This window comes from Echinops telfairi, unplaced genomic scaffold (assembly GCF_000313985.2).
Source record: "Echinops telfairi isolate 266 unplaced genomic scaffold, ASM31398v2 ScPeMD7_3533;HRSCAF=4204_0, whole genome shotgun sequence".
Classification (NCBI taxonomy): domain Eukaryota; kingdom Metazoa; phylum Chordata; class Mammalia; order Afrosoricida; family Tenrecidae; genus Echinops; species Echinops telfairi.
Window position 1 is genome coordinate 58332688 of NW_022107431.1, and position 15424 is coordinate 58348111.

Sequence of the window (15424 nt, forward strand, 5' to 3'; positions counted from 1 at the left end):
AGCAAAATCAAGCAATAGTATACAACAAAACAACAACAAACCAATGACAAAAAACAAAATAAAACACAACAAGAAAGAAAAGCTTGTAGTTAGTTGATGGACTATTTGTTGGCCTTTAGGAATGTTTTCCAGTTCGTTCTGTTGGGGCAACACACCCTGGCCCCAAAGTCCACCTTCACCATTCCCTGGGGACCTCACTGCTCCATTCCCTTGCTGTTCTGTTGCACCCCTAAGTGTTTTGCCTCAGTGTGGCGGGATCAAATGGGGCACAGTTCCCACACTGTGTCTCCGGTGTTGTCCCCTGTAGGGCTATGGGTCAGTGAGGGACGTCATGTCTCATAGAGGGCCAGCCATATGGCACCCTGATCCATCTTGTCAGCACCGTCACCCTCAGAGCCTGCTCCCCCCCCCCCACCTTTTCCAGTACCACTTTTCCCTTTGGTCGGCATCTTTGAAACGTGTAGCTCAAGAGAGAACCTTTTTCAAAATTATTTATGAGATGGGAAGCGAATTTGCATTATGCATTTTGTTTGTACTTCTGTTTGAGAAAGCCTCAGAAAAGCCTCTGGTGCTGCATTTCATGTTGTAAATCCAGTCGTAAGCTGTAAGTTATGTGAGGGTGGCTGGCGTCCGATGGGAAAGAAGCATCAAAGTCAACATCTCCCCTAGGTCCGTTCAGATGAGGCGTAGGTGCAGCATGCCTCCCCCTCTAACCTTTACTAATTGTGACACCAGCCCGCTCTCCAAGTCACTCTACATTTGTACTGAGTCGCATAATCCATTACCATACGGCCAAACAACTCTCAGAGCTTACGCACCATTATGGGGTTCGTGAGAAAACTTTTGTTAGATGCCGTTGCGTTGCTTCTGTCAGTAGCGATCGTGTGTACAACCAAAGGAAACCCTTGCCTGGTCTTGTGCTGTCCCGCCCCCGTGACTGTGTTGATGTTGGACCCGTGACGGCAGCCACTGGTGTCAGCCCAGCTCATTGAAGGCTTGCTGCTTTTCCGAGACCCTCCTCCAAGTTTGATGTTCTTTTCCAGCGACGGGTCTCTCCTGATAACATGTCCCAAGCGGATGAGATGAAGTCTCCCCATTCCCGCTTCCAAGGCATACTTTGACCACATTTCTCCCAAGACACATGTGTTTGTTCTCTGGCAGTCCTTGGGACTTCAGCTGCATTCCCGAGACCATTCTTCTCCCAGCTTTCTTGCCCGCTGCTGTTGCTCATCTTTCACCTGCAGACGAGGCCTAGGTCAGGCGCAGCACAGTCCTCCAAGTGACATCTTTGCTCCTTAACACGTTACAGAAGTCTCGTGCTGCAGATTCGCCCAATGCAATATGCTATTTGATTTCTTGGCTATTAATTCTATGGGAGCTAATTGTGAAACCACGTAAAATGAAATCCCTGAGAACTTTGATCCTCTCTCCCTTTTCCACGATGTGTTCTATTGGTTCAGTTGTGACGATTTTGATTTTCTTTTTTTAAGAGAAACTGACAGGTTACAATTCAGGACGAGGATCACTCAAGATACAGTTCTTTGTTCAGGACAGTCTCTTCTCAAGTGTGCTCACAGATACCCCTCTCTTTGTCCTCTGTTTTGTAACCACACGGTCTGTTGACTGCTGCCTGCTTCGTTTTGCTCTGCCAATAAATACCCCCAAACACCCTCCGCCCGAAGCTCAGCTTCAGCTCCAGGCAAACCTAGCTCTGCAGACATATACCCAGGAGGGATCTCACTCTGCTGGCAAGCCTCCTGCCCCAAGCCATCACCATCTCGGGTGCCGGGCAGGAATCCCACCATTCTGGCTCTTCCCTCGGTGCTGCTACCTCTGCTGCTTGCTTCTACTTCCCACTCAGGGAACGTAGACATTCGACTAGAATACTGCATACTGTGGGTCACTGGCTGAAGAGAGACCAGACGTATTTAAAGAATGCACACTGCAGTTGGGACGTTATGTACCAGAGAGTAAGCGTGTGCATGAGGGCTTGGGGTGCCTTTCTTATTCATCCTTTGCTACCTAAGAGAGTAAGCCAGCGCCTCCTCAGTTTTAATGAAGATTAGAAATAAGAACTCATATGGTCATTCAATTGTGTGGTGTTACTGACTCGATGTTAGATTTGAGGTTAAGCTTTGAGTTTGATAAAGTCACGGATTAGTAAAGGTGAGGTAGAAAGTGTTCAGAGTTCTGCATCATGATCGCCGGAAGTGCACGCTTCTGCTGTCATAGCTAGAGAGGAGTGTGTGGGGAGGTCAGACGTCACCGTTCAGTGCTCATTTTCACTCAGGTGTCAGAATGTCGACAGGAAGATTTACGCACGCACACGTACATAACTTCCATAGACTTGAGGTAATTAATCCCCATGCTCACGCACGGCCGGAGCCGATGCTGACTCGGACCCTGAAGGGCAAGGCGGAACTGCCCCGGTGAGTTTCCGAGACCAAGTCTTTAGAAGAATAAAAACCCCTTAGACTCTTTCTGCTTTGTACCTGGCAGTCTAATAATTTTTCTTTAAGTACTGAGCATATGCAAATACCTAACTGAGGGATGAAGATTTTCAACCTTCCCTTGTTTCCATTGCGAGTACCGTTGGGGCTCCTCTGTAGTCTCGTGTACTGCCAGGCTTCTGGCCTGCTGGTCCTTGGTGTGGAAAGGGCCGCGTGCTGTTTACAGTTGTATAACTTTAACACAAGCGGCTTCGAGAGCTACCGTCCAGTACCAGATGGAGAACAGTGGGAGGCTTTGATAAGGGGAACAGATTTTTTAAACAAGAGCCGGACATGGGTAATTACCCTGAAGCTGAACTGAGGCCCATTATATTCAGCCCTGCCAGTTACATTTCATATCACGCTCCGCTAATGACCAGAAAGAAAATCCACCCGCTGCTTTCCCTGCCATCTCTTTGCTTTCCCTCTTTCCCCTCATCTGGGAATGTGGAGCAGAGCCGGTCTGGTTCGGGATCCCAGAGTCCTTCTGGGGAGCCCGGCCGACGGCGCCGTGGCTGGTGGTGATGACGGTGGTCACGGGTCCTAGAGGAGCGCTGGGAGCCATGTGTATTGGCGTGTTGGCAGTGTGACCGCTGTCTCGTATCCACGGTGTCGCTCAGGGAATATAAATGACTTCAGGTTAACATGAGCGAGGTAAAAGAAAGCGTTATGTCATTATCAGGAACCGTCAGGGAGGAAAGGACAAGTTGACCTGACCCATGATGGAAATGGAAGCCATTTGGATTTCTTCTGAAAGCTATTCCCACGAATTCATCTCTGAAATGACACCTGTCCTTCCTCATAAAGGACAGTCATTTTGTCATTTAATACTCCGTCCGTATGTCCCATCGCTGAAGTTTGGGCAGTGAAAGGACACGCTGCGAGAGAGCATTGTGGCTTTACCCAGATGGTGGGCGAGGAGCTGAGTGCCCAACGAGGCTCGGGAAGTTTCTGCCCGGTGACTGCCGTGGGCTCTGTTTCTGCCGGGTCAGGCCACTGATGCACGTGTCAGAAGAAGCGAGGGCAAGTGAAATTCTGGACATTCTGCTATGAGAAATGAAAGCTATAGCGTGGACCATTTTTATCTTTTTCTACTTCCCCCAACCTGTTCGTGGATCCCCTCAGGGGAAGCCAGGACTTGCTTTGCCTTGCATCTCTTTTGGGGTCTTTTAGGCCAGGTCTTGGGGCTGAAAGGACTGCTTCATCTGCTCAGAGCTTGTTCACGTGGAGAAGTGGTCATGCAAATATTGCAGCAAAAGAAGTTGTGACTCCGTGTGATCTATAAACGATGCCCCGTGGAGATACATGAGTATTGGCCTGAGGAGATGGTGCCTGAGTGATAGAAGCCGGTACATGGGTGAGGTTCAGAAGCTGCCGGCAGCTTGTGCTCCTGGGGGGGTTGAAGTGTGGAAAGTTATCAGCAGTGCCCTGGCGGTCAGGAGGCTGCTGGTCTGGTCAGGCAACCGTGAGGCGGCTCTCACTGAATGCCGGTGGACTTGGAGGTTGTAAAAGGAGGTTGTAAATTGGAGGCCGTAAAGGAGATCTTGGAGGTAAAGTTTATTGGGCAGGTGGGTACACGAGGGCTTGGTGAGTGATTGTGAAACTGCCAAGGAGGAGACAGGAATTGAGTCTGACTTTCAGAAATGTGGCTTGGGCTCCCTGCGTGGGTGAGGGATGCTCTTGGATGATTTTATCCGCCCACAGACGGTACCACAGAGAAGAGCTACTCTCTCGGCGGATGGCAGTAGTCCCTGATCTGACTTCCCTCATTCTCGCCGGGCTATTTCTTACCCTGTAACCAGAATATCTTTCAACATATAAATAGGCAATGAAACTCCCATGCTTGAAACTCACACGACTTTGTGTGGAATTTAGGAATAGGCCTAAGATTCTTGACATCCTCGCCCAGGGCCAACCTGCTCAGGCTCCGGCCTGGCTGGCCACTTTCATTGTGCGCCACCTTCCTTCTGGCTCAGCAGGCCGTCGCCCGCCTTGTGTGGCTAGTTCCGAGGGGGGGTCCTTAACTCTTTCCAGTCTCCAGTCTCCTCTCCAACATTGTGTTTTCCTCCCTGCCCCATGTCTTGGATAAGTTCTTTCCTATTTTTGTTTTTAATCGTTTCATTAGGGGCTCATACAACTCTTCTCACAATCCATACATACATCAATTGTGTCAAGCATATTTGTACATTCATTGCCCTCATCATTCTCAAAACATTTGCTCTCCACATAAGCCCCTGGCATCAGATCCTCATTTTCCCCCTCCCTCCCCGCTCCCCCCTCCCTCATGAACCTTGATAAATTTATAAATTGTTATTTTGTCATATCTTGCACTGTCCGACATCTCCCTTCACCCACTTTTCTGTTGTCTGTCCCCCAGGGAGGAGGTCATATGTAGATCCTTGTAATCGGTTCCCCCTTACCAACCCACCCTCCCTCTGCCCTCCCAGTATCGCCACTCACACCACTGGTCCTGAAGGGATCATCCGCCCTGGATTCCCTGTGTTTTCAGTTCCTTTCTGTACCAGTGTACATCCTCTGGTCTAGCCAGACTTGCAAGGTAGAATTCGGATCATGATAGTGGGGGGTGGTGGGGGGGGGGTGGCGAGAAAACATCTAGGAACTAGAGGAAAGTTGTATGTTTCATTGTTGCTACATCATACCCTGAATGGCTCGTCTCCTCCCTGAGACCCTTCAGTAAAGGGCTGTCCAGTGGCCTATAAATGGGCTTTGGGTCTCCATTCTGCACTCCCCCTCATTCACAATGATATGATTTTTTTGTTCTGATGATGCTTGATACCTGACCCCTTCGACACCTCGTGACCGCACAGGCTAGTGTGTTTCTTCCATGAGGGCTTTGTTGCTTCTGAGCTAGATGGCCGCTTATTTACCTTCAAGCCTTTAAGACCCCAGACACTATATCTTTTGATAGCCGGGCACCATCAGCTTTCTTCACCACATTTGTTTATGCATCTGCTTTGTCTTCAGCAATTGTGTCGGGAAGGTGAGCATCAAGGAATGCCAGTTTGACAGAAGAAAGTGTTCTTGCATTGAGGGAGCACTTAAGTGGAGGCCCAGTGTCCTTCTGCTGCTCTTCTTGAGTCCATTCCCGGCACCGCACCGAACTAGATGCCTCCGTAGAGCCCTGTGGTGCCCCCACCCCCTGTTTACTAACAGTGTGGGTGACGCTGTTTCCTGTATCTCTGTCACTAGCATATAAACTGCATGAATTCATAACCCTTGACTGGTTTGTTCATCCGTCAATAAATATTTAGGGGTTGAATATTATCTGTTCAGTGATTCTTTTGGTCTCTTCTAAAAACCAATGGAATTCAACAATATTTAACAATAGAATCATTGTTGGGAAGGAAGAGCAGGACTAGTCAGTGTTTTCTGATTGCAAATATCGTGAAGTTCCTCATTAGCATGGCTCTCTTCAGAAGTCAGGTACAAACACTCTGTTCTTTTTGTTCTGTTTGTTTTTTATGAAAAGTAAATCAAAAAAGCAGATGAATGTGGCAACATTTTTGAAAATCCTAATATTTTGTCTGTAGTTGTTTAGGGAGTAGATGATAAAAAGAATGGCAGATAGCTTAGAAAGGACACTGATCTAAAAAGGACAGTTTTACTTAAGTGGGGTCATCAGTCTAGAATCTCGAGTTCCCTTCAAATCTGAGCAGTTTCTGAGACTTTTTTTTTTTGAGAAAGACGTGTATGTGTATATGCAAATATACACATATAATTACTTGTCTTTCTCAAAGACGTGTGTGTGTCACAATAGCCCAAGATGTCAAAATAGTTCCATTTAAATTGTCAGTTGCAAATATTACTACAGAACATAATTTTATTTCTCGTGAATTTGTTCTCTTTCAGATTAAAATGAAATACTCAAGTATGATGTGCCTTTTGGGGGGTTACTTTTGCTACTCTGATTTTCGGCGGGTTATGTGTTGGTCTGCTAACCACAGTCTACAGTTTGAACCCACCAGCAGCCCCGTCGGAGATGGCTGGGGCTTAGTTTGCGTGCAATTACCCACAGGGGCAGTTCGACTGTCTTACGGGACGGCATGGCTCTATGAGTCAGAATATATCGACTCCATCGAACTGGAGTTCGGCGAGTTAGTTAATAGTAAAATAATTAAGGATGATTTTGCTGAAGTTCCTATGTTTCCATGTTTCTTTTTCAAAATAATAACTTGCAGTGTAGGCTGGGGACAGGTATCAGTGATCTCTGAATCATCGAGGCATGATGATTCCCACATCATTCTTTTCAAATATGAAATGGCATGACTATGGAATGAATACACGCTTCTCCCTGAAGGGAAAAGGAGGAAACCGCCTGGGCCACGTGGGCCTGTGACAATCTGGATGTTTACAGCGATGGGGATTTGCAAACTGCTAGGGAAAAAGCAGTTCTGGAGGCTGGCGTTGAGTTTAGACTCTTCCGTTCCCATCAGGAAATCCTGTGAGGAGGTCTCTGTTGTGGCCAGCAGAGGGCAGTGCACACACAAAAGTCCACTGCCAATCCTAGGCTCCCTTTGGTTTCCTTGGCAAGGGTGTTAAATTCCTCCAGTGGTTTATGTTTAGAATTAGCCGTACTGATAGGACAGGAAATTGGTTGGGTGGGACAGTGGTTAACAGGGTTCTGTCTGAAAGTTCAGATCTGAAATATGTGCTACCATAATGCTGCTATTCAGCGAGGAATACCTTCTAGATGTCCTACTGCATTTTGAAAGACCCACTAATCCACCACGTGGGAAATTAACTCTTTTGCTGTTGTTTTGATCTAATTTCTCCTAAAACAGAGAAGGAAAGAAAAGCATAATGGGAAAAACATGAACTTGGAAGTCTGATCTCTACCACAGTTCCGACAGTGCTGCCTACTAACGAGCACCGTACCTTTGGCAGATTAACCTTCAGCCTCAGTTTCTCCATATCTAAACGAGGTCAAAGAATAGGGGTGTGTCAACAGTGTGGCAGATTTGAACTTGTAGGTTACAGTTTTAGAAAGTGGTTGAGGCTTACTTGTTCATTCCACAGAGCCCCTGGGCGGTGCGGACAGGCTGGCCCTGGGCTCCTCGGGCTGATGGTTTCAACCCACTCGCAGGTGCGTCCAAAGAAAGGCCTGGAAGTCTCTGAGAGGTCACAAACACTGCGGGCTGCGCATCTCCTCGGCACCACGTGCGGTGCCATGGGTTGGAATTCAACTCCACGGCAAGTGCCTCTCATGGTGTGGGCTCTGAAAGGCTTTCCATGGTTCGGCACTCTCTGGTGCAGGCCACCGGGCCTTTGTTCCAAACTACCTCCAGGTGGACTCACCCGCCACTCTTTGGGTTAGTAGCTGAGCACACACTGTCCCTCTCAGGGACTCCTGTTTCTTGTCTTATTTTTAATCACGGACCATCCTGTAAGATTAAGGGACAGGTCTGTATGTCCATCATAGACATACAGAGGTTCCCATACTTATTTGACTCGCGGCCCCCTTTTGCAGAAAAGCAATTACTCAGTGACCCCCTGGCAATGATAAACTTTTATACTATAGCCTGGAATCCAGGGTCAAGTGTAGATCCCTGCTTTGGCTGCCCCCCTGGATCCTTTCAGCCACACAACCCCACTCCCCACAGTGGAGTGATATAACCCACTCCGGGAAACGTTGCTGTAGTCATTTGTGGCACTAGAAATTTTTCTACAGGAAATTTTAACTGGTAATAACAGTGATATTAAATACTGGACAGTGGAATCAGCAGTCTCAAGCCAATGCTTTACCCAGTTCTGGTTACTGTCGCCAGGATCCCTACTTAGAGAGTGGTTCTTGAAATTTGGGAAAGGTCTCTTTCTGATCTTTCACCACTCATTTTATTCCTTGGTGTTTCATAACTGTGTGTTATTTTTCACCAAGTAGTTCATGCTCCCCGAAAATCGGCTGACCTCAGGTTTTATGATCTATAGACGTTATCTGGACTAGTAGAGGTAGACACATTTGGAAATTTAAGCATTCGCACACAAGGGCAAGGGGGAGAGAAGGGTGGCTGCTTGAGGACACTCTTCTTTTAAGTAAACACTTTGGCCTTTGTGATACTGAGTTGGGGAGGAAGAAGAAAACCCCCGCAAACGGAAGATGGTCTTAGTTGGGCTGGGCTGGGAATGTGAGCAGAGAAGAGACATGCAAAGGTGGTGACAGATGTGTCAAGTTGAATATCATCCTCTCAAGTGTTGGCCCCGGTCACTGAACTATAGATAGGATGAAAGAGCCAGAGAGAGCACCTTGAGGTTGCCGTCCCTCCAGCAGTGAAGCAGTGGAAATTCTGCATGCTGCCAGCACGGTGGTGTATTTCAGATGGACCAGGGTCTGTTTTAAACGTACAATGGGCATAGGTGTCTGGCCTTTATATCTCACGCTGTGCGTTTAGTGGTGTGTGCTTGAACAAGACCGAGTAAACCACGGGAGGCATTTTATGTCTTTTCCACATAAACGAAAATGGTCACCCAACCCCCTGAGAACTAGCCCCTGGTGCAGCCTTCTGAGAAGGAACGTATGGCTCCTGGGCAGTGCGTGGCTGCACAACGAGCCTGGGGCTTGTGCAGAAGGCCCTGTTCTCGGGGTGCGCACAGTCCTGTAGCAACGAGCACTCCAGCACAGCACAGCCTTCTCCCGACTCTCCGGTACCATGTGGCAGGGAAAGAAAATAGCTTAGGTAGTTGGTTTCCTCCGGTGGTTGCATTTCTGAAATTTGAACGCCCCAGGGTTTCCGGTAGGGTGTATCTCTTTCCCACTAAACAACCTGTCTGCTAAGGGCTCATTGTATTTTCACTTTGTTCTAAATTATTCAGATGAAGAACGCCATACATAGGTAGTGCATGTTTTCTTGAAAAGTGATCATTAACATAGATTTTAAGCATTGCTTTTAGGTTTCCCAGGCTTCTCTCATTCATTCCTAACTTCTGGCTCTGCTCTTTATATTCTCTTGTCCTGTATCATGGGTCGCTTGCCCTATAGATACCCTCCAGTGACAGACAGGCTGTTGGAGCGCTCTGTTGTTGTCTTGTTGTTAGGTGCCAGTGAGTCAGCTCTAACTCAGTGACCCTGTGAACAACGGAAGGAATGGCCAGCCCCACATGGTTCTCTGTTTGAGCCCAGTGCTTAGCCACTGTGTCAATCCATCTTCTGAAGACCTGCCTCTTCACCTCCTGGCCTCTCCACTTGACCAAGACCTTTTCCAGGGTCTGGTCTCTCCTGATAACATATCCAAAGTATGTGAGACGGAGTCTTGCCATCCTTGGCTCTGAGAAGCATTCTGCTTGTGCTTCTTCAAGATGGATGTATTTGTTCTTTTGGCAGTCCATAGGTTTTGCGAGATTCTTCACCAACACCATAATTGGAATACACCCCTTCTTTGATCTTCCTTGTTTAGGGTCCAGCTTCCACATGCATATGTGGCTTGGGTCAGGCACACTTAGTCCTCAAAGTGACATCTTGCTTTTCAATACCTAAAGAGGTCTTGCGCAGCAGATTGACCCCAAGCCTTTTCATCTCTTTTGCAATTTGTCTTTTGGTCTCTTGACTGATGCGTCCGTGAACATTGATGGTGGCTGCAAGCATGACAAAATCTGTGACAACTTACCTATTTTCTTTGTTTGTTGTGATGTTACCTGTTGGTCCAGGTGTGAGGATATGGGGCTTCTTGACAATGAGTTATAATCCATACTGAAGACTGCAATCCTTGATTTTCATTAGCGAGTGCTTCAAGTGCTCATTTTCAGCAAGCAAGGTGTGTCGTCTGCATATCACAGATTGTTAATAAACTTTCCTCCAGTCCTGATGCCAGATTCTTCTTATATAATCCAGCTTCTCTTTTAGGTCCAGTTATGCTTCCTCCTGCTAGTTGCCTGGCAGCAGCTGAAGTCTGTCTGCTAGACATATTCTCGACTGCCGCGACACGACTCTGCCATCTAAGATTGCCTGCTGGAATCACGTCGTTGTCACCTGTATTGTCCTTGCTCAGCTCCGCTAGCCACTACCCCAGCAAGGAGCCCTCAGTGCAGTGGGGTCGGCATGCTCTTGCATGGTGTAGAGCCACAGGGGAAATAGAGGGCAGGAGGGCGGAGCTGGGGAGGACTTTAATGCCCAAAGGTGTTCTGATCCCTCCTGTACAGGTGAGGGATGGGGGAGATGCCATCCAGAACGAGTCATTGAGTCTGACTCCTGAGTGTTAAGGGGCAAACCTCAGACTTGGACAGCTTTGCATTTTAATCAGTTGAATTTGGTTAAAATATGGAGAATAGGGTGGAAAGCGCACACTGAAGACAGGCGCACAGGACAGTTTAGGGGCTGGGAGATGAGAAACGCCGAAACGACATTAATAGAGGTAAGGGCAAAGGAGAGCAGATGTTGAGGATGTAGCCGCCCCAAGAGTTGGTGACTGAACACATGTGAGAAGAGGAGAGAGGTTAGGACCAGGTTTCTGTTTTTGATGACGATAGAGAGATGTACAGAGAATTAAGGGAACAGACCAGGGGACAACATCTGGACGTCACTTTAAAACATAACCAAGAGAAGACATTTCTGCCAGGATTTAGTGAATATAGTTCAGGAAGCGGACAGATTTCTCTTAATTATCTTCTTTGACAAAAGGACAGGATGAAACTGTGTGGAGGAGGGGAAGGATGGTAGCATAGCCCTTCCTTTCATATGACTTCTCAGTCAGGCTCTCAAGAATGTTAAAATGAACACATCAAGGCTCAGTCTGGGTACTGGTGTGCGCTGTGTTGCTGCTGCCCGAGTTCAGGCCTGAGAAGTGCATCGGCTGCACTCCCAGAGGGACTGCGTGCCTCTTTCGCCGCCTGCTAGGAACATTTTGCGTCATTGAAACGCATCCTCTTGAGGACTAGAAACATCATTGCGCTGCTCATCTAGCTTGTTCCTTTCTTGGTAGACCGCCCTGCTCCCCAGACCCTGTGACCCCCAGAGCACACATCCTCCCTGCGGTGGGGAAGGGCAGTTCTTCTGAAGTCAGCCTTCCTGCCGGCCCGTCCTTCTGAGTGCGGCCTCTGGGGTCCAACGGTGCTTGTTACTGTCAGGGTTGCCGGTCCACTCGGACTCTCAGCCACCCTCTGTGCAGCAGAACGGAGACTGCCCAGTCCTGCGCCGCCTCAGACTCAGCGCCCTGTTGGTGCCCACTGTTACAGCTTCCTTCCATGCCAGTTTGTAGCCAGGAGCGTCTCCCACTTTTCCTCAAGCCCTCACACTGAACCAAGCATGGAATCTTTTTCCAGGATCTGGGCCCTCCTGATAACATGCCCACATGAGAAGTCTCCCTCCCTCTGCCCCTAAGGAACATTCGACTGTATTTCTTCCAAGACAGGGTTGTTCATTCGGGCAGAGCAGGGCACACCCAGGACCTTTTGCTCCTACTGTCACTCAGGTGCATCCAGTCCTCTCCAGTCCCCCGTCATTGTCCAGCTTGGGCGTCATTGTCCAGCTTGGGCGTGCATAGGAGGGGACTGGAACTATCATGGCCGAGACCAGGTGCCCCTCAGCCCTCAGAGTGACAGCTCTGCTTTTTACTGCCCTCAGGAGGTCTTCTGCAGAAAGTGTGTCTCTGGCTTGATTTCTTGACGGCTGTCTCTCAAAAGTGTTGACTGTGGATCCAAGTTAAAATGAAATCCTTGAACATTTCAATAATTTCTGTGCCTATCATGATGCTGGTTATTAGCCCCCTTTTGAGAAATGTTTTTTTCTTTGCATTGAGTGTAAATCCTAGCTGTGCTACTGACTAGCTCTGTTGTCTTTAACCTGAAGTTTTAAATATGCACTATCTGTAAAATGATGATAATAGTATACCTGCCCCTTAGAGTGAATGTGAGCTTATATTAGATACTACAGATAATGCATCTAGCACAGTCCTGGGCATATTAAAAATGCCAAGTAAATTCAACCCCCAAAGGGGTTGTGACCCACAGTTGAGAACCGCTGCTCTAGAAGGTAGGAGGATAAAAAAGAGGGAGGGACAGGTGGGGCAGGTTCTAAGGTTTAGTATGTAGGTGCTTGGGGACATTAGATGGAACCCATTACCTTTTAATAAAGGAGAACTTCTTTGAGAAGGGAAAACTTACTTAATCAAATCTGCAGTGATTGTTGCTAGAATTGTGATGTTAGAACTTGCTTTTATTCCCACCTGAGTATTTCCTTAATACCTAGGAAGCTACAGAAGTATATCATGTGCTGTTGCCCAAAATAACAATGCTGGAGAGTTGATTGGAATAAACATAAAGAAAAAAGTGCCAAGTTAATACTACCTTTACTTTGCTATTTTTTCAGTGGCCTTATCTGTGAGCTAACTAGGAAGGAAAACCTCTATCTTTGGGGATTGTGCGTTGCTGTAAGCATTGTATTATTAGTAAGCATTGGCTACTGGGCATGCAGGAATTTGGAACTTTAATAAGCATATTGCCATGAAATTTAAGTCACCTCCTAATTATTTTTCGTGCACTAGGAAGTCTGTGAAATAATTTAAAATATTTTTTGTTGTATGTGTGAATGTTTAAAGTACGCAGCAAAAGAGTTTGTGAATAAACAACTGAGCCAACAGACTTTGGTAAAGCTTGAGTTTTTATTCATGGTAGATAGGAGGGAAAGGACGAAAGTAAGACATTTCACACAAGAATCACCAAGAACACTTTGAGGATTCATCTGGTCCAGACATTGGTAGTGTCATGGCTAAGCATTGGGCTGTGATCCACATGGTCGGCAGTTCGAAACCACCAGCCGCACGGCAGGAGAAAGACTGGACTGTGTACTCCCGTAAACAGTTACAATCTTGGAAGCTCACGGGGGTCACTGTGAGTCAGCATTGGCTCACTGGCCGTGAGAAACCGTTTGATACAGAAGTCCGGATGAAAAGTTGGATGCCACCTCTTCTCATTGATTTTCCTTACCTGTTTCCAAAATCACTTTAATCCTTGTGCAATCGAACATGAAGTTCCAGACGTGCTAAGAATGACATTTTATTTCTAATTAGATTTTCCTTGTCATATTTTGGGAAAGCTAGTGATACTGGATGCAAAGCTTATGTTGCAGCATTTCCTGCTGTCTGCCTCGTCCCCCGTTTTCTAAGCCTAAGTGTGTTTGGCAGTCTACACTGGACGGATAGCTGCAGAGTCCAGTGTCAAAGTGAGGACCAGCCCTGACTTTGCCTGCAAGTGGGGGGATCATTGGTTTAACCCACATCTTCGTCAACGGTGCTTACAGATGGCTCAGGCATCATTTTACATTCTTGTGAGCGTGGATATGTCCCCAAATAGTTGTTCTCATCTGGACGGCATCACGCAAACGCCTGGTGGGGTTGGTGCGCACTTCTTCCTCTTCTTAGCACGGTCGCAGTGGAATTTGTGCAAACTTGGGGTCCAGAAGAGCGAGTGTAGTTAGAGGGGGTTTGCTTGTGATGAGCTGCTTGCCGAAGGTGAGCCCTGGGTCTGTTTTCTCAGGAAGAGTTTGCTCCGCGATTGCAGAGGGGGATGAAGGTGCGGGAAGCTCTGGGTTTCTGAGTGTGGTCCAGGTGTAGAAATGTTGAATTTTCTGCACCCCACAAATACACACCAGAAAATGAGAATGTTCTACACTCCACACATATGCAAAGAAAACCCCACAAATACACACCAGAAAATGAGAGTTTGTGATTCTAGCAAATGCCTGCTGTGGTCGCAAGCTAAGGAAACAAACATCTTTATTTTTTCTTTTCCAATCCCAACAGAACCGGGACCAGTATTCCCACCTGCTGAGTGATCAGATCCTGCCATACCAAGGTCACAATTCCTTTCGGGAGAAATATTTCAGTGGGGTAACAAAGAGAATTATGCCAAGGAAGAAAAGTCCTACCAGGAGTGAAAATTAAGATTTTGACAATTAAGAAAAAGTAAAGATTCCACTTGGCGGCGGGGAAAAAAGACCTTTCTGGATTCGAACTTCCATCCAGAAAGCATGTACTTTGAACATTTATTTCATATTGGAAAGCAACAACAAAACTACAAAGTAAATTGAGCAGTCCTTTACAGTGTCACTTTGTTTTATAGCTTATTTCTTCTGTATGTGGTTTCTTGAACTTACTTTATATTTGTATTTTCAAGTGTTGATGGAAAGAGACTCGGCACCGCTATGTTTTCTTGCCCAGAATTTACAAAGGGCATTCTTACTGTTGGCTTTTCAAACACATACAGCTGGTGCCTGTGGTGGAGGCAGTGTATGGTAGTCGAGCATTAATTCATTAGGTAGATTTGTTTAATTTGGGTTTCGATTGTCAATGATTTACCCTGCCACTAATAAAGCGTACTTAGAACTCTTCAAACCGTCTAGTATCCAGTGTATTTGAGGGGAGACAAACTGAAGTTGGGGACGCAGGGAGAAACGGAGGCCCTGACAACGTGAAAAGAGGCCCGGCTTAGTGAGGCCTGGCTACATCTGAAGCTCATCTGTACCTTGGATTTGCTCTCGCATTCCGAAACCTTGATGGTCGGTCAAGTTAACTACCAGCAATTTTTGGTTTAGCAAGTAACTGATCGTTAAGGCAGTAACAGCAACAACACAAATCCTTGATGGCTCTCTAATGGTATTAAGTCTAATCAGTGCTCTTTGAAATAGAAGCTATATTTTTCTTGCAGGAGAAACTTGCTGAGCCCACATTGTGTCCCTCATGGAAACAGCTCATTTGAAAACCATACACCCATTAATTCAGGATGCTAATCGCCTTCCTGCCTTTAGTGGTTGAGCGTACCTCAGTCGGGCCTTGGTAATGGAGTCCCCCTTCTAACCAGAGGCCACTTTTATTTCTGTTGTTATTGTTATGGTGATGTTCCACTGGCTGTTGTGGACTGGACACTAAAGTGGCGGCCGTGGCAGGCTGTCTGCTGGGTGCTCCCTCGTGGCCGTGCGGCTCCGGGTTTCG

General features: G+C 47.1%; 1 protein-coding gene across 4 annotated transcripts in view; it reads left to right on the forward strand.

The window, feature by feature from the left end:
* The window catches only part of TRMT11 (tRNA methyltransferase 11 homolog), a 56139-nt gene extending 41312 nt beyond the window's left edge, over positions 1 to 14827 (forward strand). For 3 of the 4 annotated variants that reach the window (XM_045294687.1, XM_045294688.1, XM_045294691.1), the window contains one exon: positions 14237 to 14827. In XM_045294687.1, coding sequence (XP_045150622.1) covers positions 14237 to 14377 — 141 coding nt within the window. In that variant the 3' untranslated portion in view covers positions 14378 to 14827. The remainder of the gene's footprint in view (positions 1 to 14236) is intronic. The other variant, XM_045294690.1, reaches the window with a different exon arrangement.
* Positions 14828 to 15424: the final 597 nt, after the last annotated feature.